Source organism: Monodon monoceros, unplaced genomic scaffold (genome assembly GCF_005190385.1).
Source record: "Monodon monoceros isolate NGI ecotype Baffin Bay Population unplaced genomic scaffold, NGI_Narwhal_1 Super_Scaffold_15, whole genome shotgun sequence".
Lineage (NCBI taxonomy): Eukaryota > Metazoa > Chordata > Mammalia > Artiodactyla > Monodontidae > Monodon > Monodon monoceros.
The window spans coordinates 77,020,001-77,046,876 of record NW_021703771.1 but is presented as its reverse complement, the minus strand read 5'-3'; the positions used below and the strand labels follow the sequence as shown (position 1 = coordinate 77,046,876).

The window sequence follows — 26,876 nt, the reverse complement described above, 5'->3', positions numbered from 1 at the left end:
CTATCCTTTATCTTGTGACTGTATGAACCGAGAAGGGAATGGATTCTAGAACATTCCAAAGCCAGCTCAAAGCAGCTTGAGAGGTGGAAGACGGCAGGACTCCTCAAGCTATGTGACATTTGTGGCTTCTAAGCACTTAGAACGAAACCCCCAGCCTGTGCCAGTGCCAGGCGGGGACTTCCTAAGCAGTTGCACATGGAAGAGCTTCTCATCTGACATCCGTTTCCTGAAAACACAAGAGAACTTAGGTGGCAGCCAAGGATCTGAGAGCGTGAGGGAAGGTGAGCCACGGGGGCGAGGGGGCCACTGGGGGCTGAACCAACAAAATAAGAGAGAAGGAGGTGGCGACAAGCAAAAGAATGAAGCGGAGAAAAGAATTGGGGGGTGCCTGTAAAAACACACCTCCCATTTTCTCCAGTCTCCCATGTTAGTGACAAACACATTTTTCTTGGCCATTTAAAAACATTTTTTATTTTGAAATAATATGAGACTTACAGAAGAGTCGTAAAGGACAGAGAGTTCCTGTATTATCTTTCCGTCAGTTTCCCCTAACACTAGCATCTTATGCGGCAAATACAGTTTCTGTTGTCCTGTTCTTCATGCTATTATCAAGAACCGCAGGAGGGGCTTCCCTGGTGGCGCAGTGGTTGAGAGTCCGCCTGCCGATGCAGGGGATGCAGGTTCGTAGCCCTGGTCCAGGAGGATCCCACATGCCGCGGAGCGGCTGGGCCCGTGAGCCATGGCCGCTGAGCCTGCGCGTCCGGAGCCTGTGCTCCGCAACGGGAGAGGCCACAACAGCGAGAGGCCCGCGTACCGCAAAAAAAAAAAGAAAAAAAAGAACCGCAGGAGACTGATTTACAAAACTAATAATCCTTTCCTTACTCTCAGCAGTTGGAAGCCGGGATCTGGGTGAAAACACTAACGCCTGCTTGTGTGAAGGGCTCCCGGGCAGAGTCCCCCGTCTCCCCAGATCCCCTCCGCCAGCCACCCAGCCCCAAGGAGGGTGGCCCAGAAATCTACTCAAAGAGGAGAGCACAGGGGAATTGCCAAATGACTCGCAACAACTTCTCAGAATTTTTTTTTCTTTTAAGAGTGAAAGCGGCTACCCCGTGGGGCTGGGACATTATCAAAAGGTGAGAATCTGCTATGAGTAATGAAAATCACAAAAAAGCACTCAGGCTCAAGTACACCTTCACTGACCCAGCACAATCAGAGGGTTCGTTCGACTGCTGTCTCTACGTACACAGAACACTGAAAGGACTATCTCAGAGCTCTCAACAACGGCTAACAGCTGAGAGCACCTTTGTGAAGGAGATTTTAGTAAAGGAATGAACAAGCAGTGTGATGCTACCCCCATTCTTGGCAGACACTACAGATAAGATGGATAAAGATTCCTGGTGCCCAAGCAGTGGCCAGCCAGAATTAGACTGTAACCATGGCTGTAAATCCTTCCAAAGAAAGGGACGGAGTGAGCAGCAGCTAAGACTCAGCTCACCTGCTGATGTGGAAGCGGCCGGGGTGATGCTCTCAGAAGAGAAACACAGGGGCTGCCTGATCACCTCCAGACTGAGCATGTAGACCACCCCTCCTGGTCCTCAGACGGCGGCTCATTTTACAAAAATGACTTTTCCACAATTTTGCTTTGGAATCAAAATTTAAACTCATGTCCCCCCCCCAATCACTTCTTTTTCACTAATTACAGAAAATAAAACTTTCTGAAATGCTCTGACAGCAGCACACACTGTTACAGTTGGTGTTAACCATCTAGGGATGTCTGCCCACCACCAACAATATGGCCTCCTTGTCTCAGCTTAGCAGTGTTTTGCCATCTAGGGAGGGGTTGTGATGTATCTGACGGTCCTCGATCTCCTAGCACGTTAAAAGAATCAAGCACTGATAGCCAACTCCACCCAACCAAGTAGACTTGAAGAGGAAAACAAAGTTGAAATGTCACGCAGTGCTTTTCTTATTGTGGGTACTTGATAACTGATTCTGTCATGTCCATAATATTAAGTCAAGACAGAAGCTAGAGGATTCAGATGTTCACTCCCAGTCAGAATTCTGAACCCAGAGTTCATCGATTCCTAAGGGGGAATCCACGGATAAACATCATAAGATCAATGAGCTCCCTGGAATCGTGGGTGACTTTTTTTTTTTTTTTTGCCGTACGCGGGCCTCTCACTGTCATGGCCTCTCCCGTTGCGGAGCACAGGCTCCGGACGCGCAGGCTCAGCGGCCATGGCTCACGGGCCCAGCCGCTCCGCGGCATGTGGGATCTTCCCGCACCGGGGCACGAACCCGCGTCCCCTGCATCGGCAGGCGGACTCTCAACCATTGTGCCACCAGGGAAGCCCATGAGTGACTTTTTACGTAGGCATCTGAGCAACTTTCTGAGCGTCCACAGACGCTCGGAGCCAGGATGGGCCGCCAAGATGGACAGACCCAGCCCCCAGCTGCACAGACACAGATGTGTGATGACTTATCCAAGGACAAAGGGACTTCCTTGTGAGACCTGGGGCAAAAATCCCATGTGTCCTTCCTCTGAGGCCACCTGCCGTCCAGGAGGCTTCCCCTGAGCATACACAAGAGCCTGCAAACGGCGTTTACTGAGGTTAGGGTTCGGCCTGAGAAACTCAGACTCCCTGCTTTCTTCTCCTCCAAAAAAGCAAAGCTATACTCAAGTCTCTATAACTCTCTATGTCCAACCCAGGAGGCCCAGAAAGAAAGATGGAGAAATAGAAGGCTGAACGCCGAAGAGGATGAGGATGGGGGATAGATGGAGGCCACGACCTCTCCCCCACGACCGTATCCAAGAGCACGCGGCCCACTCCTCAGCCAGCACAGAGCACAGGAAGCTCGCGGCCCAGCCCCCTCCTGGACTAGTCCAAGCGCCGGCACCACAGGCGAGGTCTCAAGGAGCAGGCCAAGGCCCCTGTCCAGCCCCGAGGTGCGGGTGGCCGGCACCTTGCAAAGGACCAGCACATCCCTCTGCGGTCGCATCCCAGAGAGGACAGGAGCGAAACCACAGCCCCCGCTGTTCCAAAGGGGAGGAAGAGGAGGGAGGGGCCCGCATCAGAAGTAAGTGTGGCGGGTCGGTCATCCGGTTAAGACCTGGCCTGGCCCTGCAGCATCTCTGTGGTCAGGGTCCACCCTGGGTGGCCTTGGCTCTGGGCCCCACTTGGCCTCAGCGCCCCGCGGCGTGAGGAGGGGGCTGCGCTCACCACGTCAGCAAGCAGAGCCAGAGCGCATCCGTCCAGCTGCCGGGCCCCGACGGCACAGCCGCCCGCGGTGACTCCCGCCGCTGCCACTCTGCCACTGGGGGGGGGGGGGGGCGCGGGGCTCTTCTCCTCCACTGTGTGACTCTGCAGATGCCTCGCCATGACAACGTTTTCTTTTGCCCAGAAAAACAGGATGGAAAGGGAGAGCCTGGAGGAGAGCGAGAGAGCAGGGGACGGAGGCTGGGGAAACAGAGGGCTGGGGACAACGGAGGGCAGAGTGAAGGAAGAGGCCAGAGGGACACGGAGCCAGCGAGTTCACAGGAAAGCCCCCGCCACCGGGGCACAAAGGCAAGGTGGCTGAGTGAGCTCTCGGGTGCTGGGGTCCCCACCTCACAGGTGCAGCCGGAGAGCAGGGGGCGCGGCGGCCCCAGGCCTCCCCGAGCAGAGACCTGTGCCACCGGGCTCCCCGCCCCTGCTGCCTGCCCACGGGCACATCCCACGTGAGCGCAGGGCCCCGCCCCCTGGGCGAGCCAGCCCCGCACCCGGAGCTCTAGGAGCCCCCAAGGCAGAGGTTCAGGCCTTTGGGCCCTCGTCAGGCATCACCCAGCTGGGGGCAGCTTCTGGGTCTCCGGCCCCAGGTGGCCCACAGCTCTCAGCCAGCAGTGACAGCTCCCTTCCACTGGCCGGTGTGCCCTGTCCAGGGACACACCGGGCCTAACACAGACCCCTTTAGGACCACAGCCACGTCGATGGGGGTAGGGGCTGTGAGAGGAAGTGGAGAGAGAGACCAGCACCGGTGAGATTTCTTCCCCCTGCCACCGTGTCCCCTCCTCCACTGGGCACGTCCTCCTGTCCCAGGCTGCGGCCAGGAAGCCACCCACTCGGCGTCTTCCCGCTGCAGGGCGTGAGGCACCCCACACCTCCACTCGCAACAGGCCCGCCCACGCCCGGCGCTGAGATTTGGTTTTCCTTCTTTCTTTCCTTCCCTCATCTGACACTGTGAGTGGCATCGAAGCCTGTGGGACAGAGTGTATAAATAATCCTTGGCCACAAAGAGGGCAGTGATGTCCCTTCCTTTCACTCCAGCAAAGACTTGGCATCTCCCCGGCACATCAGCCCTAACGATCAAGGACGGACCAAGAACAGGGGGCTAACACCCTGAAGCTAGGAAAACGGGAAATTTTTTTTAAAATCCAGCAAACTACAAAGAGACCAAATGGCCTTTCAGACGCCAATGAAAATGAATCCCAGACATTTCAAACAAGTTCAACAACTTGCCCCCAAGTCCCTTCCAAAAGGAAGCAGGGTGCTAGAAATGTAGAACAGTGCACTGGAGAGCTAATGCGGAACTCAGCTCTACTTTGATCCCTCCCAGCCTGCGTCCTTCTGTGCCCTTGGTGACTCTCTCTGCCCTGAAGTGATGCCTCTCTTCCAAAAGGCGAAGAGTCTGCAAGACCTCCTAAGCATCTCTCATTCACATCTCTTTATCCTGCTAAGGATAAAGGCAAACCTAACATACACTGCTTTTATTCAGTCATTTGAACAGCCCTTTAGAAAAGGTCATCAACTCACAACAGTCTACCTAAGAAAAATAAGCTAAAAGATGGGCAGGCTTTTGTCTCCATGCAGATGACAAAGAGCTAAGAGGACTCCATGGCCAAGGCCCTCGGCTTCCAATTCTTTTTTATCTCAGGGGACAGCTCAGCAGGATTTGACCACAGACACTAACTTCAAGAAGACTGGGTAGGCAGCCTTGTGGCTAAGTCGTGCATTAGGTGAGCAGAGTGGGAAAGCATTCAAAACATGCAAATGTCTGAGCCACGTCGGGAAGCGGGGTTGCTGCTCACCTAATAATCAATCTCTCATGTCTGGGCTTCTAGTCATCCACGATCCTCTCCACTACACAGGCTTGGAGCTATTGTTATTTTTACTTACAGATGAGGACACAGAGGCTTAGAAAGACCGGGTACCTTGCCCCAGGGCACGCAGTGGTAAAGCCTGGTGGCCCAGGATACAGATTCAGGTTTCCAACTACTGAGATCAAGAGTTCTTTCTATTATACCACACTACCTACAAGAAAAGGCTACCCGGAATTGAATCACTGTGAAAGATTATTGTCTCACTACTGGGGAACATCAAGCCCCAGATCATTTTTCAGGGACAAATGGGTTTGCTGTAAGGATGCAGCCTCTCTGTTCACTCCTATAGGAATTATGTCAGATAGCATACATTTAGAAATAGGTATGTTTAGTTTTTGAAAAAGGATCATGATTATATTAATCTATTCAACAGCAACCATGTAGAAAGACTACTATTTACAAATAAATTCTATTTTCACTGGACTTTTTAACAAAAGCATCTTACAACCAAGAGATCCTGAAACAATGCAGGATACTCAAAGAAAGGCAAGAAAGATATATAGTTAAAAATGCTGAAAAATAAATCACACGATCCACGAATCTTTTTCTTTTCCTGTAGCTTCTTAGAGATGCAAGCTCTTAAAAGCAATTCATGCAAAAAACTCAAAAGGTTAAGCTAAGTGGGTGAGCAGGCATTAAATATTAAACGCAAGTTATGTTCATGCCGGGTACCAAAACCTAACCATCAGTGCATGTCCCTTTTTTCTACCTTGAAAAAATAAGCAGGAGAAAATATATTCTAAACATGATTAAATTGCAAACAGCACAACACACAGTTGTCAAGGCTATATGTCTCCAGATCCTCAGTGCTCTCTGTTCTATCAACACAACGCCTACAAACTGCGAGAATAATCACTGCCAAAGCTACCCTAGGTGATTACATAAAATTTTTCTAAAAAGCTGAAAAAAAATATTTAAACAGGAATAAGAGAAGTAAAACACTGCTTACCTTACAGAAAACGGGTTTCACTCTTGTGGATTTTCTTTTACAGCAATACGCCCAATACAAGTATGTACAACACTCCAAGAAAATTTGACAAAGCATAAAATTGTTTACTGTCTTCAAATTCTCCTTCTCTCTTTTCAAACATATTTTACAGAGTAAATCTTTGAAATTTCCCTAGGACTTTCTGATACCTTTCTATTTCAAAAGGACAAACTATTTCAGAGATCCATTTAGAGACCTATGCATCCTTGCAATGAGGAAGGAAAAGTTGACAGTGCCACCGAACAACTAGTATCCAAAAGAAATTCTCTTAATCCTGAGCTGTAAAGAGTGCTTGAAGATTACTGCCCGGATCCCTTCCGGAAAGAAAGGCTTATCTTGTCTGCATAACAGTCTTTAGACATTTTAGAGTGAAATCAACTTTCAAGACAGAGAAAAGAAAACCACGCAAGCATGCCTACATTTGGATCAGAAGGCACATCCCTGAGAATCAAAGCCCTTGTTTACTTACATGCTGTACATAGAAAGGAAAAGTTCAAAGAAACCTGCACCCTCTGGGAGAGATGATTCCATCTAAGTCGGCTGCTGGGAAACGAGTAAGACACGCGTTCTCTCTCACTCTCAGGCCAGGCAGTGAAAAAAATCCCAAACTGTTCTTTCAAGTCACATTCACAAGGGCTTCCTAGCGCCACCAAGCTCTTCCTTCAAGGCAGCCTGGGGGTTGGGGAAGGCTCACCCCCTTGCTCTGGATTTCCACCCCATGCCCTGAACCCGCCTGCTCTGGGAAGGTGCCAGGTTAGGGCACACAGGGAGACGGCAGGACCACGAAGTGCCACATCTTCAGAGCCAGCTCAGAGGGTGGCAAACAAAGCAAGCGGCACTTCTGTGGGGACTGCTTTACACACCTCAAGTTCCCAGAACAAACCAGAAACTCCTTCAACCCCCTCACCTCCAAAGGAACTGTTTATTCCTTTCAGACTCCAAACTATTGCAGTAGTGCGAGCTGATTGCTAACAATATTGAAAAAAAAATTCCCCAAACCGGAGAGGTTGACAGGGGCACACAAAGAGCTGTGACAGTAATAGGCACCCTTGAGGAGAATGGCGGCAATCAATTATGAACCATTTGCAGAAATTGCGGGGCTGTCAAAAGCCCTACTTACAGCTGTGCGTCTTCAAGCCAGGCTGCATTTGATTTTCAAGGGACATTATTCCTGATTCTCAAGTGTAGAATATTGTTAGTAAAAATACCCCAAACAGCCCAGGTTCAACCAGGGTCTTATGTGTAAAGAAGTTAATGACCCCTGAGAAGGTTGACGGGCCAGCATGAGAAGCCCAGGAACCAGAGACAGGTCTCCCCTCTGGGGAGTGACCACCTCCTGTGGGCACCATGGGACAGCACCAGGGCCATCCCGAAAGACCCAGGACCAGCACCCGCTGGACAGGCACCCTAAAACTCCCAAATCACCGTTTGGAAAATAGGAAAGCATTGCTTTTAGATATAACCTGCTGTTTCTAGGAGGCTAAACATAATGAGAGAAGAGAAATTTTACTTTTTAACTCTTCACTTCAAAACTTCCTTTTCACTACTATCCATCACAGCAATCACTTTTGATGATCACAGATTCTTTTTTCCCCAAGGAACAAAGAATATGTAAACCGAGTAGCTGCTAGGCATTTGCTAGGATTTTTTTAAAATATACTGAAATCCATTATTATAGATAGATATCTTCAAATTTGAAAAAGGTAAGCTGATAACTACTCTAGACTTGAGAGGAACCTGACAGCAAATGCTCAACATGCTAATATTCTTTAATATTTTTTTCTTCTGTGTTCCTTGATATCTTTTGCTTTTTCCTTTAATCATCTTAGCAATGAAAATTAGGGCTCAGAGAGCTCCAATTTCAAGCTGAACTGCAGTTTTCACTCCTCTTCTAAATTTCTAACTGATGCTCCAATGTTCATCTTAAAAACCTTTGTTTAGTTATGATAGGCATTAAGTAATAGAAATGGAAAGAGCCTCAACATGGTAACTTTCTGCAGATTTATTTGATTGAATCTTCACATAAAACCTGGAAAAGAATTTAATTTCCTCCTTAAGAATTTTAATGGGGAACTCAAACATTGTAACAGAGAGGAAACCATTATCCCTAATGGCGTTAATGATCTCCCCAAAGCTGCCACCTGCGCCAGTGTCGCACAGCCACACTGACCTTAAATAGAGAGCCTAGCTTCTTGAGTGTTGCCTTAGCATTCTCCTTTTTAAAAAAAGTCAAGACAAAGCAATCCAAACACATCTATTGGATGCTCTAGGATCCACTGCTTCCAAAAAAATGATGAATTTGAGCTACAATATTGGGTTCCCACAAGTAAATAACCCACCAGAGAGAGAACAGAGCAGAAAGACTAAAAATGCTGATGACTGCAGTTTAGTAAAAGAAACTGCTTCCTGGGGGCATAACCAGGCCAGTGAAAGGAGCTGAGTATTTGGTTTGTATGAGGAACTGAGAAGAAAGGAAAGGGAGATTTTGGAGGAGGTGGCTAGGGAATGGGGGGAGGAATTCAGGGGGTAAGAAAGGGAAACAGAGCAGAGAGGTGAGGCCAGGTGCCAGTGGCCGCTTGACCCTGCTCTGCAGCTGGCAGGCTCTATCCCACCCCATCCACCCATCCCACACTGAGCACCACCACCAGTCACCTGGGGCTGGGCCAATGGCCAGTCACCTAAGGACCGGCTCCTACGAGTATTAGTTTAAACCCAACTGGGGTGTGGTCCTGCTATAAATTTTTTTAAATACCCATCATAGTTTACATTTCCTCCACTCTTGTTTTGTATTTAAGACAAAAGGAAGAAATATAAAACAGAGTTATAATATCAAAATCAGTTAAAACTGGACTGTGTACTTACAAAGATCATGTCAGACAGACAATTTCTGAAAGAAGAGCTAACTAAGAACAGTTAAAAATGTAGGAAAGGGGGCTTCCCTGGTGGCGCAGTGGTTGAGGGTCCGCCTGCCGATGCAGGGGACACGGGTTCGTGCCCCGGTCCGGGAAGATCCCACATGCCGCGGAGCGGCTGGGCCCGTGAGCCATGGCCGCTGAGCCTGCGCGTCCGGAGCGTGTGCTCCGCAACGGGAGAGGCCACAACAGTGAGAGGCCTGAGTACCGCAAAAAAAAAAACAAAAAAACTGGAACCCTCGTGCACTGCTGGTGGGAACGTAAAACGGCACAGCGCTGGCTGTGCAAGCCAGTTGGGCTGTTCCTCAAAAAAGCTAAACATAGAATTACCACATGACCCAGCAATTCCACTCTGAGTGGCACACCCAGAAGAAGTGAAAACAAGGTTTTAAACAGATATTTGTATGCCAATGTCACTGCAGCGTTACTCACAACAGCCAAACGGTGGAAACAACCCACGTGTCCATCAATAGATGAATGGATAAACAAAATGTAGTGTGTGTGTGTGTGTGTGTGTATACATATATATATATATATATACACACAACGGAATATCATTCAGCCATAAAAGGAGTAAAGTTTTGATACATGCTACCACATGGATGAACCTTGAAAACATTATGCAGAAACAAAAGGACAAATATTATACGATCAAACTCACATGACAAGAAACTAACACACCATTGTAAAGCAATTATACCCCAATAAAGATGTTAAAAAAAAAAAAAAAAACCTCACATGACATAACCAGAACAGGCAAATGAGACAGAAAGTGTAACAGAGGCTTCCAGGGGACTAGGCGGTGGGATGCATGGGCTGCTATTGTCTAACGGGTACTGAGTTTCTATTTGGCAGGATGAAAACATTCTGGAAATGGATAGTGGTGATGGTTTGCACAATACCGTGAATGTTAATGCCACGAAGCGCACACTTAAAAGTGGTGAAAATGGCAAAGTTTATGTTTTATATATTTTATAACAAAATGACAACATTCCAAAAATAGTTTCTCTTCAGCCAAAAATAAATGTAGTAAATGAATACAATAGTAATTTTATGTGACCCTCAGAACACCTGAGCTTAGATTTTCCTTGTCAAACCATCCTAGTATACAAATGGCCACGTTTGCAGTACTCTTTGGTGGCATGCCACAGGTCAGGCAGGAGGTTGGGCCAGGGTCAAGGATTCCTACTAGTACTTCACTTCAAATAAAGAAGGAAACTATTTTCTTTAAAGAAAAAAAAAAAATGTTTGTATTGACTGTTGTACCTAGGGATAGGAGAACTCCATCTTTTTCTCCCCACCTCAGGTGCAGGTGGGAATCAACACTTGCCTGCCAGGCCCTTGTTTGGGATCTGGGGCAGCATCTTACCCTGAAGGTCTGCTCCTTCTTCTCCCTGTGGGAAACCTGGTCCAGCGTGCCATCAGTCTGACTCCTTTTCAGGCCAGTTGTGATGTCAGGGACATTGCTGAAATCTGCATGAAAAGTGACAAAAACACAGGCAAGTTTGGCCATCTGCAAAGAATAGTAGTGAATGACTTACTTAGAGGCTCAGAGAAAGAGAGGAAAGAAAAAAGTTAACTAACACCCTAGAAGGCAGGACACCATTGTCCATAGTGACACTGACGCTACCATATGCATAGCTGGTCTTCTAAAACAGATCCGGGCTCTGGCTAAGTGAAGAAGCACTGCATCTGCCTGTTTTGCATCTGTTTTGCCTGTTTAGCATTTGCCTGCTTTGGTCAAAGGAGGCCAATGACCAATCAAACCACTGACTTAAATGCCTGGCCACTCTTGTCACTGCTGTGCAAACTTCACTAAGTACACTATTATACAGTGTTGGTACTTTCCTTCCTTTATTTTTGGCTAAGTGAGGGCAAAATCACCAGGGATATCTGGGTAAACCAATGATGCAACACCACAGATTCTTATTACAGTCCACAAATTGCTCATTTGCGAGCATAATTCTTCTTTTTCTGGCATCGACCACATCCTAAATTGAAAGTCCCAAGAAGAACAGCAAACCTTTGTTAACTTCCAGAGTAAGGGTTAAGAAACAATATAAAAGGTGAGTAGAGCATGTGCCTTTCTAACCTACACTTATACACATATGCCATCCTCAACGGTTCTTTCCAGTGGTTCTCAAATTAACAAATTCAAGAAAGATGGAAAGACCAGCCTCTATCAAAATATTACACAGGGCTTCCCTGGTGGTGCAGTGGTTGAGGGTCCGCCTGCCGATGCAGGGGACGTGGGTTTGTGCCCCGGTCCGGGAGGATGCCACATGCCGCAGAGCGGCTGGGTCCGTGAGCCATGGCCGCTGGGCCTGCGCGTCCGGAGCCTGTGCTCCGCAACGGAAGAGGCCAGAGCAGTGAGGGGCCCGCTTACCGCAAAAAAAAAAAAAAAAAAAAAAAAAAATTACACAGATTTTCATTCTAATTTTTGTATTTGGTAGACTAGATGGTTTCTGATCTCAGTCAGCCACAAAAAGAAGTCACCAATCTCATACCTGTCTGAGTTGATCTAGGCAGAAAAGGCATGGACAGACATTGGCAAACCATCCAGCATGATGGAGGCAAGGAGAGTGGTCTCCAGGAGACCTTTAGAAGCTATGGGAGCCCTAGGAGGTTGATGGAACTCATGGACAGAAATGCTGGTCCATGATCCAGGCTGATATCACCAATCACTTCACAAGAGGAGACCTCAAGAAAATGTCACAATGGTCTACAGAATTCTGGAGCTCCAATTTCTTCTTCCTTTTACTTCTTCTAACACCCTAACCCTGCCCAGAAAAGGACCACGCCGCCTGTTTCACATAAGGAGATACAGACAAGGGAGGTGGGAAGGCTTTTATGTCTTAGGTGACTGGGTAGATGGGGAGAGTACGGGCTGGGAGTGGAAGTCACAAGCTCAGCTTTGGGCCACCCAGTGCAACACACCCAGGAGTCCAGTAGTGCAAGAAAGGTCTGCACAGGGATGTGGCTTTGGAGCCATCATCATACACTTGGCAGTGAAGCCACAGGGATGGATGGTGCCTCCAGGGAGCGTGTGCAGAATGGGACAACAAGAGGCCCAGGGAGGGAGCCCTGGAGCTGCCAAGGCACAGTGTGCAGGACAGGAGGTACCTGTCTCTTCAGAGAGAAGCAACAGCCAGAGAAGCACAAAGAAATCAAGAAAGAGCGATGCCACCGACGCCGCGCAACGTAAAAATACATTACCTAGGCAACAGAGGCAGATCTGCATTACTGCTGCCTTTACCTTACAAATAAAAAGCTCCAATATTTCCAAAGAGCTGTATTAAGTACAGGAAATACAACACACAGTCCACGCATTTAGACGTGATGATGATTTCTACAGCGCCTGCTCTGTGTCAGGTATGTACTACGTTCTGGGGATACAAAGATGAAAGCGACCTCAAGTCCCCCGAAGTCTCAGAGACGGCACGGCCACAAGGAGTCTTGGAGCCCGGAGGCGCCAGATGGATATGCTGGAGAAAATAACATGGCTGATGTCAAAAGCGGAAGCGAATTCTGAGTCATCGCTTCAATATATTCACACAACTTTGGAACTTCCTTAAACGCTGAAAATTCCCAGAACCACCTTTCACCTCTTACAAAGGCAAAGTGTTTTCCTGCTAGCAGAACATGCCATGCCCTTCCTCTCAAAATCCTGCTCACCCCAGGACCAAAGGCTTTACTATGAATCGGTGAGGCTCTGCAGCCACCTCTGCAGCCCCTTAACTTCAGGGAGGCCCTTGGTGTGGCGGGGGTCCTCTCTGAGGCAGGGCTTGGACAGGAAGGATCACAGGACCCAGCTCCCACCGAGGCTGGCCCCGGGGACCCCTGAGAAGGCAGGTCTGCAGATAGGACGTCTCGAGCTGTTCCGCCACCCAAATTTCAAGAGGTTGACAGGCAGCTGGGCATCGACAGAGCCTCGGGGGCGACTGATTCCCCTTCCAACCCCACCAGCAGGGTGCCCCCGCTGTCCTGGAGACGGCAAAGCACGAGGAGGCCTAGCTTGACAGCATCCACAGCTGAGGACCTGGGTCCAGGAGCCTCAGGTTTCAACTGGACCTGCATCCCTGTCTGTAAAAAGCAGTGTGCCCTTCACGTTCTTTCTAGAGGAGAAATGAGAACAAAGTAGGTTCTGGAAGAATAGAAGAAAAGTGGAGGCCGGTAAAATTCGAATCCTTATTTACAAAGCTCTTTTAAACAGGCACCGCGCTGACATCCTGTCCTGGGTGCCAAATGCCTAGGCATAGCCCCACTTACACTCTGCCCACATCCTGAGCGCCAGCTGCTAGAGTGAGTAAAATACATCCTTCCCCTCCCAGCCCAAAACTGCCTTCCCACCTTGGGAGAGCCTCCGTGCGGCCCTGTTTACTGGACACATGTTGGGGCACTGGATCCCTACCAGGGAACACGGGGCATGTGTTACCAGGGCCATAACACCGCCCACCCTGGGCTCAGCTGCTGCAGGACAGATGGTCAGACGCGCTCCGGAAGAGTCTTTAGCCAATGTGATCGTAAATAATGAAAAATAACAAAATTACAAATCCAAGTCATCTATTTATAACTGGTAAATACACTCTTTTGTCTTTCTCGGCTCAGTCCTCGTGGAAATGAACAATTTGGGGGGAGGACTAGCAATCTGAAACATGTAGCATCTAACTCTGCTGACAGGAACTGCTACTCAGCTGTGAGTAAGCAGAGCCGCGGCTTTCCACTCACAGGCTCTGTTCCTCCATGTGGACCACTCGGTCCATTTATTTATCCCCTGGTCGGATGGGGGCTGAGCACTGCACACCCACAGGGTACCAGGTCCTGTGTCAGATGCCGTACATGAGACCAGCCTCAGACATCTTTCTCCTTTAAAACAAACACTTTTGGAGAGTGACGACACACTGGGCAGGCTATCCCGGAAGGTGACTGCCCCCCGCTCTCCTGCACACCCTATAGTTCCCCACAGACAACAAGGGAAGCACGGGGCTTCAGGTGAGACACGCCCTAGTCACTCGGTGTCTTCCTGTTCTGAGCATCAGTACAGACCCCACAGGTATCACAGTCGGCCAAGTAACTGGCAACCCCAAACCCTTCATAATTAAAGGTCAAAACGTGTTCAAGTAACATCCTGGGTATCAACTTAAAAATGGAAACGTTAGGATAAATGCTAAAGTTAAGGTCGCTTCGCCCATACAGCTCACAACGTGAATTCAAAGTTTGCATTTACATCACTTCCAAATCCAGTTTAGCACAGTTAATATGCAGGAGTGTGGGCTTTGCCATTTATCTCCCCCAGGCCTGTAAGAAGCAGCAGGCTATCTGGGTGCTAAGTCTGATGTGTGCGAAGGGGACTTTCAGGAAACAGGTGTCACTGGGGGTCGGGAAGAGGGTTTGGTGGCGTCCCTGCCAATCTCCCACCTGCTGCTTACTCTTCAGGAACCTCTCTGCTCAGCAGGCAGCTAGGATGTTGGGCTCATCTGGCTGATGCCATCCCATCACCCCGTCTTGCTGGTTGCTTCCTCCTTACTCAACCAGGCAGCAAGGGCAGAGGCAACAGGTCCTTCCCAGGCCCCGACACCCACCCAGGTGGCTGCCAGCAGCACCCAGAGACACCAGGCAGCCTCTAGCTGCAGGAGGGCGGGCAAGGTGCTCTTCCCGGGCGGCAGCCAGACAGTTGGTTCCCAGAAAGGCGAGAAGTCTGAGCATGCCTCTGCGTTCTCAGAAACAGCAACTGTAAGAGGAACTGAGTTAAAATCTCCAGAAGATATCAATCCCGAGGTCAAAAACAAGAAACTAACATGAGAGGAGAGCGTTTGTTTCCCCCTATTTAATACAATAAGACTTTTTTGAGAAATAAATGATGGTAGTCACAGCGTCAGGAAAAGCTCTGCTTCAGTTTGTGGGTTGAGGACTCATCTGAAGGAGACTGAAAGGACAGGCAACGAGAACAGGAATTATTTTGAAACTACACTTTTTTGTGCTTCAAAGCATATTGTACACTGATTCTCAATACTATAAGCTCCAAAGCCCCCCTTTTGATAATATATACTTTTACTATCCTGAAATAAAATTCTTTCTTAATGTAATCTACCTCCACACATAATTTCACAAAAAAATAATACATGCCTTAATAGTAACACAAGGAGAAAAATAAATGGAAAGTAACAATTTTTAAAAAATATGTATTTCAGTATGTAAATGCTAGGGTACAAACACTCTAGAAACCGTGACTGTAAGGAACGGCACCAAGGAACGGAGGAGAGCTTAAACAAGCCTTATTTGGGGACGCTCCCAGGCGAGGTTCACTGGTCCGAGAGAAAGGGGCCAGAGAAGTTGCACCCGGGCGAGGGTTGGGCAAGATTTTATAGGGGAAGAAGGGAAAGGGGTGTGGTGAATCCGGGAGGGCGCAGGGTATTCCTTAGTTGGCGGTCTTTTCGGGTACAGTGGCAATGTCTGGTGCCCGTCGCATCAGTCTTGGGGCCATTAGTCCCGCCCCTCGAAAGGCGGGAAGGCTGGGCCGGGTGGAAAGTCCCCAGGTCAGTTCCTGGAACTGGGTGGTCCAGAAAGTTTCGGTCTGATGCAACCTGTGAGTCTGACTGCGTTCCCCCGCCTCGGGCCAGTTGGCCTTACCGAGACGAAGCTGTGCAAAGCCTGTCCCACAGAGAATCACGGGGAATATCTCAGCTTCATCACAGACCCAGGCCGGGGTGTCCTGGTGGAGATTTAAATGCCTACGGGGTGCTGCCGTCACACCTACGGGGCGACATGATTTTCCAAACGGGTAAAGACATTTGACAAAGTTCTGAACAAAACAAAGGTCAAACTCCCGTTGATTTATTGGGTTGATGCACTCCTATAAAATTCAAAGTACCCTACAGCTGGGGGGAAAAAGTAATTTGTGTTCACTTGTAAAATGGAGCTGGTTCTTGGCTCAAGTAATTACACCACGGTTTTCACTTACATGAATGTCCAGGAGAACAGGTCTGCAGTGTGAGGGACTGACTTAAACACGCAGGACAGCCAGCACCACGGCCCCAAACACTAAGTGTCGCCTTCCCCCAATTCATTATGAAAACCAAAAACAGACCCATAAACCTCCAAAACGTCACTGGTGGGCAGTGACTCGGCTGCTGAGAACTGTCTCTGCCCCTCTCCACGGCGAGGACTTCAACTTTCCCTCTGGGAGGGTCAGTGACATCAGAGGACACCGAATGCACCAAAAAGCACACAGCCCAGAGCAGGTGCAAAGGGAATATTAGCGCCCTCGCTTCCTGAGAAAAGGAAATACACTCACCAGAGCAATTTAAAAGACAGCATTTCAATAAATAATGTAGCACATTTAACTGGGACTCTCATCTTGGGGTCAAAAATGTTTTATTTGATAAATCATCAGCCCTTAGACCCCCTCTGAGGTGAAAACGACAGACTGAAAAAAAATGTAAAAAATAATATCAAAGAAGTTACAAGTAAATAATAAATGATTTAAGTTTTCAACCACATAACGCCCTGTGGCATCAAAGTTGTACATCCTTGACACTTAACAGTTTTACATCCGCAGTCATCCCTCAGTATCCGAGGGGGACTGGTTCTAGGACCCGCAGGGAAACCAAATCTGAGGATGCTCAAGTCCTTTACAGCACAGAATAGTATTTTCCATCCACTGGTGATTAACTCCGAGGATGCAGAACCTGCACACACAGAGGGCCAGCTGTACTTATATTCACAGTTTGATCTACAGCCATACCACCCAGAATGTGCCCGATCTCATCACATACACAGTTTGTGTGAATTATGTTCTTAATCTACTTGATTTATTCAATTTCTCTATTCAATTTCTCAGAATCTCTACTATGTAATTCCATAAATGAACAGCTTGTAAAGAATCAATGAAGTTTACATCGGAAAAGAATCTTAGAAAGTATCCAATTCAATTCCTTCATCTGATATATCTGTGTTACTTAAAAAAGTGTGAGTGTAATTTTAAGAAAAGGTAAAGATTTCGGTAAATCAAGGCTGCCAGTAGAAGGATATAGCATTTTGTAAATACAAAATTACAATTGTTTTTCAGTTCTCCAAGCTTCACACACTATATACAATTCTGTATTAATGTTTTTGACATAGTTTATCTTGGTGTCAAGAGCACACTGAGCATTGAGTTCATTTGCACAGAAAAGCTCAAAAATCTCTCCACTTTTAAATATCAATTTGCAAACTTTGTATAGCATTGGTTATTCTTAATTAACTCAGATTTCCCTAAATTTTACTCATGCTTTTACTTAAAGATGCAATGGTGTGTGACATCTTTCATTAGTGACGTTTGCTGTGCTCTGTCATCCAAGCAAATATCAATCATCATTGGTCAGGGAAAGAGAATGAAAATCAAACCATTTAAACGAAATAACAGAAGGACTACTCAACGAGAGAAAAAGATAACCGTACTTGTTGACCACATTCAAAGGCTAGTCAAGTCTAACCTGCACCATTAACAAACAGATCACCATTACTTTATGTTCTTCTGATGTAGACAGAAATTGATCTACTTTTCAGAAGGTATCTGGGACTCTACAATTCTTTATTGTTATTATTCTTTTGTCAAGGAAATTCAAGGCAGCAGTATGCCTGCAAAGAAATAAATTCTATCATAACATAAATGTCATGCCAGAAAAAAATGTAATTTCATAAATCTGCCAAGTGCTCTTGACCTGAGGTCACATTCCAATTGGCACTGTTCCTGACAATGCAAGGTCTCTGGCGATAAAAGAGAAGTAAATACTGGTGGTAAATGTTTCTTAATAGCAGGGCTGCCATGATTTGATTCAATTATCTTGCGATAAATATCCTCAGCATCTGAAAGAACACTTAGAGGCACAGGAACGTGGCGGGTGTTTTCATGGTGGGAACGTGCTGCAGGCCACCTCCACGCTCACCGTAACATGGGGGAGGGAAAGGCCTTCCTGGAAGAGATGGGGGGAATGTAGGTGCACCCATGCTCTCGGGCTCCAGGAGGCTATGGCTGTGCAGGGGTCCTCCCATGGTACCTCATCCGGGTCCCTGATGGAAAGTACAAAGTCAAAGGCAACAGGATCTTCAGCCACAGTTTCGTTTCCACCAGAAACTGGTCCCTGCAGAGCTGGGAGGACCACGCAGCTGTCACAGTTATACTCAGGGGCATGTAACGGACACCACTGTAGTTCTGACACTTAAAGAACTTTGATAAAGAAGAATTTAAGTTCAAAACCCTTGCAAACTACCTAGTTGGAATTCTATTTAAAGACCCTGAGGGACTTCCCTGGTGGTCGAGCGGTTAAGACTCCGCGCTTCCATAGCAGGCGGCACGGCTGGCTTCGATCCCTGGTTGGGGAACTAAGATCCCACATGCTGCGCGGTGCGGCAAAAAAGGAAAAAATAATAATAATAAAATTAAAACATTAAAATAAAAATAGAGACCCTGAGAAGAACCCTAAAAACTCATTACTTGCAAGTTTCTATTGGGGGATGTGCTGTAAGAAAAAAGGAAACCTGAGGACCACCTCCTTTCAGGAAGTGCTACTGTTCTGTGGGATTAAAGTAAAAAAAAGAACAGTATTCAGCCATAAAAAGGATGAATGAATGAAGTACTGAGTCACGCAGCAACATGGATAAAGCTAGAAAACACGCTAAACAAAAGAAGGCAGACATACAGGCTACATATTGTACGATTCCACTTCTATGAAAGAGCAGAACAGGCAAATCCACAGAAACCGAAAGCAGACGCATGGCTGTCGGGGGCTGAGGGGGGGAGTGGAGAAGGAGTGACGGACGGCTGAGGGCACCAGGGCTTCTTTCCTTTTCTTTTTTTTTTTTTTTGCAGTGATGAAAATGTTCTGGAATTAGTGGTGATGGTTGTACAACTTTGTGAATATACTAAAAACCACTGATTTGTACAGTTTTAGAGGTGACTCTTACGGTGTGTGAATTAAACTTAACTTTTTACAAAGAAGGTAAAGATACCAGTGCAGATTTTACAGGAGAGAAATTAGAGTTACAATAGAACTCCACCATAAGTGGGTTCCAAAGAACCAAATCACACGAAATATACACCTGCGTTACTACAAGGTTAATGAAAATCAGTGTGAATTATCTAAATAAATAAAGGTGCAGGAATAAAGATAGCAAAACTATTACTAAACAATCGACCTCTCCCTGCACTTAGCAAGCCCCAAATGACCACAAGGCAGTTAGCTCCTAATCGCCACCCCCAGTCCCCAGATAAGAACCCAGATAAGAAGACAAGGGCCCTTACCAATGCAGTTACATCTAAATTTGCTGTACTGCAGGACACATTATTATTGGGTTTTACTCTATGTATGTTAATAGAGGAATATTTAAAAGGAAAAAAACGTGGTTAAAATCCAGTTCCCCTACATGGAGGGAAAAACAAGAAAATACAGTTCTCTCCCTATCTACGATTGACCATGACCTTGTCCAAGTTACTAGCAACTTAATGTGTCTCTGTGCCTTGATTTACCCAGCTGTGAAAGTAAAATGATAATAACACATCTCTGCTCCATAGGGTGATGTAACGGATGACTAATGCTTTTAAGGTTCCTGGTGATCTTTATATTTGAGACAGCCTGTTATTATGACGAAGGCTTAACAAACACCTTCTCTCCAGCAGTCAAGACCTGATTCTATTTAAAGAGGTAATGAGATATGTTGCAAAACCAAATGGAATGCTTGATCCATTACTTTGCTTTTTTCACTTCATAAACTTGTGTAAAATAAATGCACATTCCTATAGTTGTTTAACTTGGTGCTTTAATCATATTGAATAACTGAATTTTCGAAAAAGAAAAAATGTTAAACTCTTTGATCCGATCCTTCATTTTAAGAGGATTTAGAAAAGGAGGAGTTAGAATAACCTGCCCAAGGTCAAGCATGAGGCCTGGAGCTAGAAGCCAGGTCCCAGGCCCACTGTCTTTTATAAACATTAGTACCCCCAAATTAAACTCAAAACACATCTATCAGCATTGGCTTTTACCGGGGATACAGATGTTACTCTTCTTTTTTAGCCGCGGTTTTGGTTTACCTGTCAAAACAAACCCATGGGCACCAACCAACGCATTAAAGGCGCAGAGCAGTCAGGCTCTTTGGAGCGGGGTGTATGTCACGGGCCATCCCAGAGTCCCTCAGGCACGTGGGCAAGTGAGCAGAGCCTTCAGCTCTGAGGAAGTCTCAGCACAATTCCCTTGCGACCACATTTATAAAAAGAAATCTGGGAAGCTTCAAGGCACACTCCAAGGTTGCTTTTTATCCCCCAGGACCCACACTTGGGACGCTGCCTTTCCCTGCTGGACACGCCTATCACCTGCCTTTCACTTAACAGACAGCTGAGTGAAACACCTGCTATTCACCAAGAAGTGTGCTCGCTGCTGCGTCCAAAACACCTTTGTGTTCCTCAAAGGCCCCGTTTTTTCAAGGGATTTTCAGATTTTCAGATTTTACTTGAAAACAGTACGTAAATTACGACAAGCACACGGAGTGACACTGCAAGGCGATAAATCTTAACTTCCACATCAGGTATACAGACAAAATGCTTTCAGAGCTCAGAAGAGGAAGGGCCCACGATCCCTCCAAGGTGACATGCGGGCAGCCCCCCTACTTTTTACAGAATACAATCCTAAAAGTAGGAAAACTGAGTTTATAGGTTCTGTGAAGACTTCTATTCCCAGGGATCTAAACAAATTATAATATTCCTATTTATACCCCGGCTTTTAAACACACCTGACACATATCTTAATCTCCTCCTTCCCCAGGGAAAGCACATGACCTGCTGAAGATCAAAGAACATCCCCAAGGGGGCTACAGGCTCACCAGCCCAAAACACACCTGACGACTGGCATTTTGGGGTCATAGGTATTAAGCTATGAAACCAAGGCTTCTTATCAACATTTTTCAGGTCCCTTTTCCCCTCATTTTTATCAAATAATGATGACAAAATTCAATAAACATTCAAATAATTTTGCGGATACTACTAAACAAAGATGCCTAAACCTCACAGAAAGGTGATGTGGTCCTTCATCAACTGAAACATGAAAGTCAGAATTAGAGTCACAAATAGCAATTTAGGAGTAAATAATTAGTGTTGGAAAGGTAAAGGCAGAAAAGTTGACAATAGCATGTTCTGTTTAGAAGCTTCAAAGTGCTTCACTGGAAATTCCGGATTCCCTCAGAAGCCCGTTGGGAAACTCTGGGGAAGAAGGGACATTCTAGAAACTGTTCCACGTGGCACAGCATCTGCCCCCGTCCTGGGGCAGCTGGTCAGGGCTCCTCACAGAAGACAAAATAATTTTGCTGACAACTGCCTATGTCTCTTAGCAAATAAATTTTCCCAGAGCTACTAACAAGTAACAAACTTGGATAATTTGAACTTTGTCACATTGTCCCATAACATGTTAAGGTGGTTAATGGCCAAAAAGCGAAAAAAAAAGAAAGGATAAAAGATAAAGGGATTTGCATGGGATTGGACAATTTATAAAAAGAGAATCAGAGCTGAGTCCTGTAGGATCAGAAATAAATTTATAAGCTGCAAAAATCATAACTGAATTGTTTGCAATGAAGGGAATTAATTTGCAGCTCTTGAATTTCAAACTTGATTGTTTTCTCCTATAAACAAACGTGTTTGCCTTACGCTATGAGTGGAAATCTTTAAAGTCGGCAAGCTGTCATTCAAATCTCCTCCTTTTCCCTTTATGTGGTTACCTTTGATGAGTTGTGGGATTTTATGGATGGCTTTCAGTATAAGCCATTAAAACCATTTGGAAACAGGTGGGATATTCACTATCGATATAGAGGCTTAACACAAGGTGTTCCAAAATGAACTCCTGGTCGTCTGCCAAAACCGCTCCACGGACAGCTTCCCCATCTTCATTGCTGACAACTTCATCCTTTCCATTGCTCAGGCAAAACCCGGGAGTCCCCCTTGGCCTCCATTCCTTCCCTCACACCACACAGCCATCTCTGAGCAAGTTCTGCTGGCTCCACCTCCCCCGTGACCACTGAGAACAAAGCCACCATCGCCTCTCTCCTGGTCACTGCAAAAGCCTCCGTCCCACCCTGGCCTCCTACAGTCCATTCATTCTCAACAGTCACTGATTCTTTTGAAACACTAGTCAGATCATGTCACTTCTCTGCTCAGATACACGGGATGATCCCGCGTGCTCCCCAGAGTCAACGTCAGACCTTGGGAACACATCTAGGAAGTAGCCAAACAGCTCTTCTGCAATGGTTATTTCAAGAAAAAGCACTTATATGGTGGTGCAAGCTGAACCAGCTGCTTTTTTTCACAAAACACAATTTTTACTCAAGAAAACAACAACAGAAAATATTTTAATGAGCAAAACGAACCTGTCATTTCCAAGGGGAAAAAAATGACAATATTTGTAGATATAATTCAAACTTTGCAGCAAAAACTGGAATTTTGGAAAACTTGTGTTCACCACCATGAGTTTGACAGCTTCCCAATACTTTGAGACTTTTCCAGTGAGATTGGAGGTGATATTAATGAATGTGATTTTTAATGCTATATAATAAAACGTCCATATTTGAAAGGTCTGCATAACCAAGTGATCTAGTATTTTGGAAATAACCACTGCATGTTATAAAATAATACATGAGTAAAAGATCCATTCAAAGTGCAAGACAGGCCAATGGACTTTAATGTGACAAAGTAAGGAAAGTCCACCACTAAGGTTTCAGATTCCACATTGCAACTAACATTGAAGGAACTACCTCTTGTTGAGCTTTGGTGTAATATTAAATAAGAATACCTGCAACTATCTGAAAGGATTATTAAAATACTCCTCCCTTTTCCGACTACAAATCTATGCGAGGTTGAGTTTTCTTCAAATCACTTCCACCAAAACAACACAGTGCAACAGACCGAATGCGGAAGCTGACGTAAAAATCCAGCTGTCTTCTATTAAGACACACATTAAAGAAATTTGCACAGAAGTAAAACAATACCACTCTTCTCACTGATATATACATGATTTGGGTTTGGAGAACTAGTTCATTTTTAGAAATATGCTTATTGTGTTAACATGAAGTGTATTCATTGTTGTTACGTTAAAATAAACTTTAATAGATTTTTTAAAATTTCTCAGTTTACATTTCTAATATACTAAATACGGATAGATAGTAATACAACTAAGCTCTTTAGAGTCCCACATAGCTAAGCTCTTTGGGGTCCCTGATAACTTTTTACAGTAAAGGATCTGGAGACCAGCAAGTTTATCAACTGCAGAAATCAGAGCCATTATCATGGTGGACTGATTACTGTCTATTCACACGTCTGCCCCTTAAAGTCTGCCCACCCCGAAAGTGGGGACTGTGGTTCTTTATTTTTGTATCTTTGCCATCAAACACAGTGCTTGACGCATAAACACAAATTTATTATCTTACTGGTTCCGGGAGTCAGAAGACTAAACTTGGTCAGCAGGGCTGTATTTCATGTGGAGGCTCCAGGAGATAATGTTTCCAGGCCTTTTCCAGCTTCCAGAAGCTGCCTGCACTCCTTGGCTCACAGGCTTGCATCAATCTCTGCTTATGTCATCACATCTTCTCTGATTCTGACTCTCCAGCCTCTCTCTTATAAAGACCCTGTGATTAGGCCCATCCAGGTAATCCAAGATAATCTCCCCATCTCAAGGTTCTTAATTTAATCACATCTTTGAAGTCCCTTTTGCCATGTAAGTTCCTTCTGCCATATTCACAGGCTCCAGGGATTAGGATGTAGACATTCCTGGGGGAGCCATTATTCTGCCTACCACAAGCCATGTATGAAGGTAATGCAGTTAAAGCCAAGGAGAAAATCACCCCATCATTTCCCCCAACATTTAAGAGTCTCCAGGCCAGGATGAGAAAGAAACTAAGCACAGGGCTTCTCTGGTGGCGCAGTGGTTGAGAGTCCGCCTGCCGATGCAGGGGAGACGGGTTCGCGCCCCGGTCCAGGAAGATCCCACATGTCGCGGAACGGCTGGGCCCGTGAGCCATGGCCGCTGAGCCTGCGCTTCCGGAGCCTGTGCTCCACAACGGGAGAGGCCACAACAGTGAGAGGGCCGCGTACCGCAAAAAAAAAAAAGAAAAAACTAAGCACAAAGATTCCCTCTGGGAGAGAAACTGGGTGGCCAAGGGCCGGGGGGAGAAGTGTATCTCTTTTATTTGTTTAACCAGCACTTACACGGCCTTTCCTATGTGCCAGGCACAGTCTAGTTCTTTCCAGGTATTAGTTCATTGAGCCCATGATCCAAAATCCTAAACTACTTTACAGTTGCAAAACCTCAGCACAGAGGGTGTAAGTGACTTGCCCAACCAAGGCCGTCCAGCTAGTAAGTGGGCGAGCCTGAAGCCAAGACTCGCACCCAGGGTGTCTGGCTAGTGTCCGTGCTCTTAACCACTTGACTACATAGCTTAGGGGGACTTATCTATCACAGTTTACCCTTTTATACTGCTGGAATTTCATATCATGCCCATGTATTACCAATCCAAAAAAATTAAAGATACAGCCACATATAGCTGTCTCTAGAAGTGAGAGCTAAAAGGGAGATGTCTATACTTGGTCCTTCCTGAGTCTCAGTTCCTTCATAGGGAGGAATAAAGTCAGGAACATAATTCATTTACAAAAGAAGGGGAACAAAAAATGGAAATGCAGACAAGCATCATTTGGCAATCAGTACTTGTAACATCCACAGGAAGAGTCAGACCTTTTTTTTTTCCTTCTATGTAACAGGCTATGTAACATTTCCTCTTTCCAACAAACAAGCATCATTTGGCAATCAGTACTTGTAACATCCACAGGAAGAGTCAGACCTTTTTTTTCCTTTTATGTAACAGGCTATGTAACATTTCCTCTTTCCAACAATAGGTAACAGTTTTACAGAGCTACTACCTCATAGAGATCTGGCTCACTTTGCATGAACAGGAGACTATATTTGATCCAAGCATCCCAACTTTCAAATGGCTATCAAAAGTGATACATCCAACAGAAATTGCACGCTGTGTTCTTCAGAGAATTCTGTAGATTTTAACCTGAAAGATGAATTTGCATGTTACGTTAGGACAGAGAATACAGGACTGGTTTTACTCAAAATGCCAGCAAATTTTATTCACCAGCTTCTCCCTCAGTTCCAACACTGCCTCATCCTCGGTGCTACAGGCATCTGCTCACCACCAGCCGGCCTGGCCTGAGGCCAGCCACGTCCCTAAAGGGGACCTGCAAGGACCACGCCGCTAGTGGACACAGCATCACAATGCTGAGGAGCACTTTGTTTTTATAGGGCACGGATAGTAATTCATATATTCATTCTTTCCCCAAAAAACAGTTATTTGAGTCTTTATTTTACAAGGGACTTTTGATCATTAAAAATAACAATACTGTAAGAGCCAAAGGAATGAAGCTCTAGCAGTGGAATAATAAAGCCAATATGCAGAAGGTGGAGTATCTACCCTGCAAGGATTTCGAGCCACACTTTAGTGCTCCTTAAATGACCAGACAAATTCTCTGTTGTTTTTTTTTTTTTAAGGCAGGGGAAAGTAAGGCAATACTCGCTAGTTTCTTCAGCTACCTGCCATGATATATTTGTTAAAAACCCCAGGAATTCAGGGTTTTAATACAATCTGGCCCCAACAGACTTTCCAATGTTATTTCCCACTCACACAGAGCCAGGTGACCTCTGCTTTGGGCCTGTGTCGCAGGTTACATGCTCTCTATGAAATGCTCTCTCGCTTCCACCACACACCTTCCAATCTACAACCTGCCCATCTAACACGCTCAGATCAAATGCCAACCTTTCTCCAATTCTCACACCTCTCTTTGGGGACCCCTTTGCTCCCAGCGGAAACAAACAGAAAAATCAGTGGGAATTCTACCTCTGAGGTGGACCTCTAATTCTCTTCATTGAAAAGCTTTTTTTTCAAACGTGAATTATTATTTACAAGTGTCTTTTACTTTTCCTACTCAACTATAAGCTCCTTGAAGGTAAAAAATAACATCTAACTCATTTTTATATACCTGCAACATTTAGCAAAAAGTTGTTTATTTGTTAAATAAACAAGTGAATAAATGAATGAATATGGGAAAGAGGAAAACAAACTCCCCAATAGCAACACTGAGTTTTACAAGGGAATTAGCACCCAAGGATCATAGTTACTGCTAACAGAAAACCACATTGCTCACTTCTGCTAATGAAACTGAAAACTACCTTAGGAACCATCATAAGAAACTACGAACTCTGAGACCAAAGTTCTCTGTGTCCTGGTAAAATCAGTATTTCCCGCCCAGATTTTTAAAAAAATTTTTACATGCGCCAACCATCTTTAAGAACTTGAATATGTTTTGGCATCTGGGGATCCGGGGTGTCAGCCAGAGAGACTCAGTAACAGCAGTTTCACACACAAACAGGGCATTTTCTGAGCTCATTGCTCTTAGCTATCCTAACCCAGGCTATGGAAGCCGAAATGCCCTCACTCTCATAAACAGGAGATAAGTGGGTTCGCCACATCAGAGCTGGCTCTATAACTCTTCCCCTGGTGAAAGCTGTATAGCAGACACATACGTTCCCAGGAGCAATTCATTCCAAAGAGCAAATCTGCATCTAAGTGACTTCTGGGAGACTAAGACTCTACACTACTCACACAGCAATTTAAGAAGAGTGATTCAAGGTCGGGTGGGGAATTAAAAAAAGAACCTCAGGCTGCAATTACCTTCATCATCCAGTAAGAAGCATTTGCTGGGCTGACATTATCTAAATGGAAGCAGGAACATAGGTCTTTTCTATTTTTGTCTCCTGTTAAGTATACC

The 26,876-nt window shown here is 45.8% G+C and overlaps 1 protein-coding gene across 2 annotated transcripts in view; it reads right to left on the bottom strand.

Moving 5' to 3' along the window:
- TIAM2 (T cell lymphoma invasion and metastasis 2) overlaps window positions 1–26,876 on the bottom strand; it is a 111,960-nt gene that overhangs the window by 33,154 nt on the left and 51,930 nt on the right. For both annotated transcript variants that reach the window (XM_029223840.1, XM_029223841.1), the window contains one exon: window positions 10,407–10,510. In XM_029223840.1, the coding sequence (XP_029079673.1) occupies window positions 10,407–10,510 (104 nt within the window). The remainder of the gene's footprint in view (window positions 1–10,406; window positions 10,511–26,876) is intronic.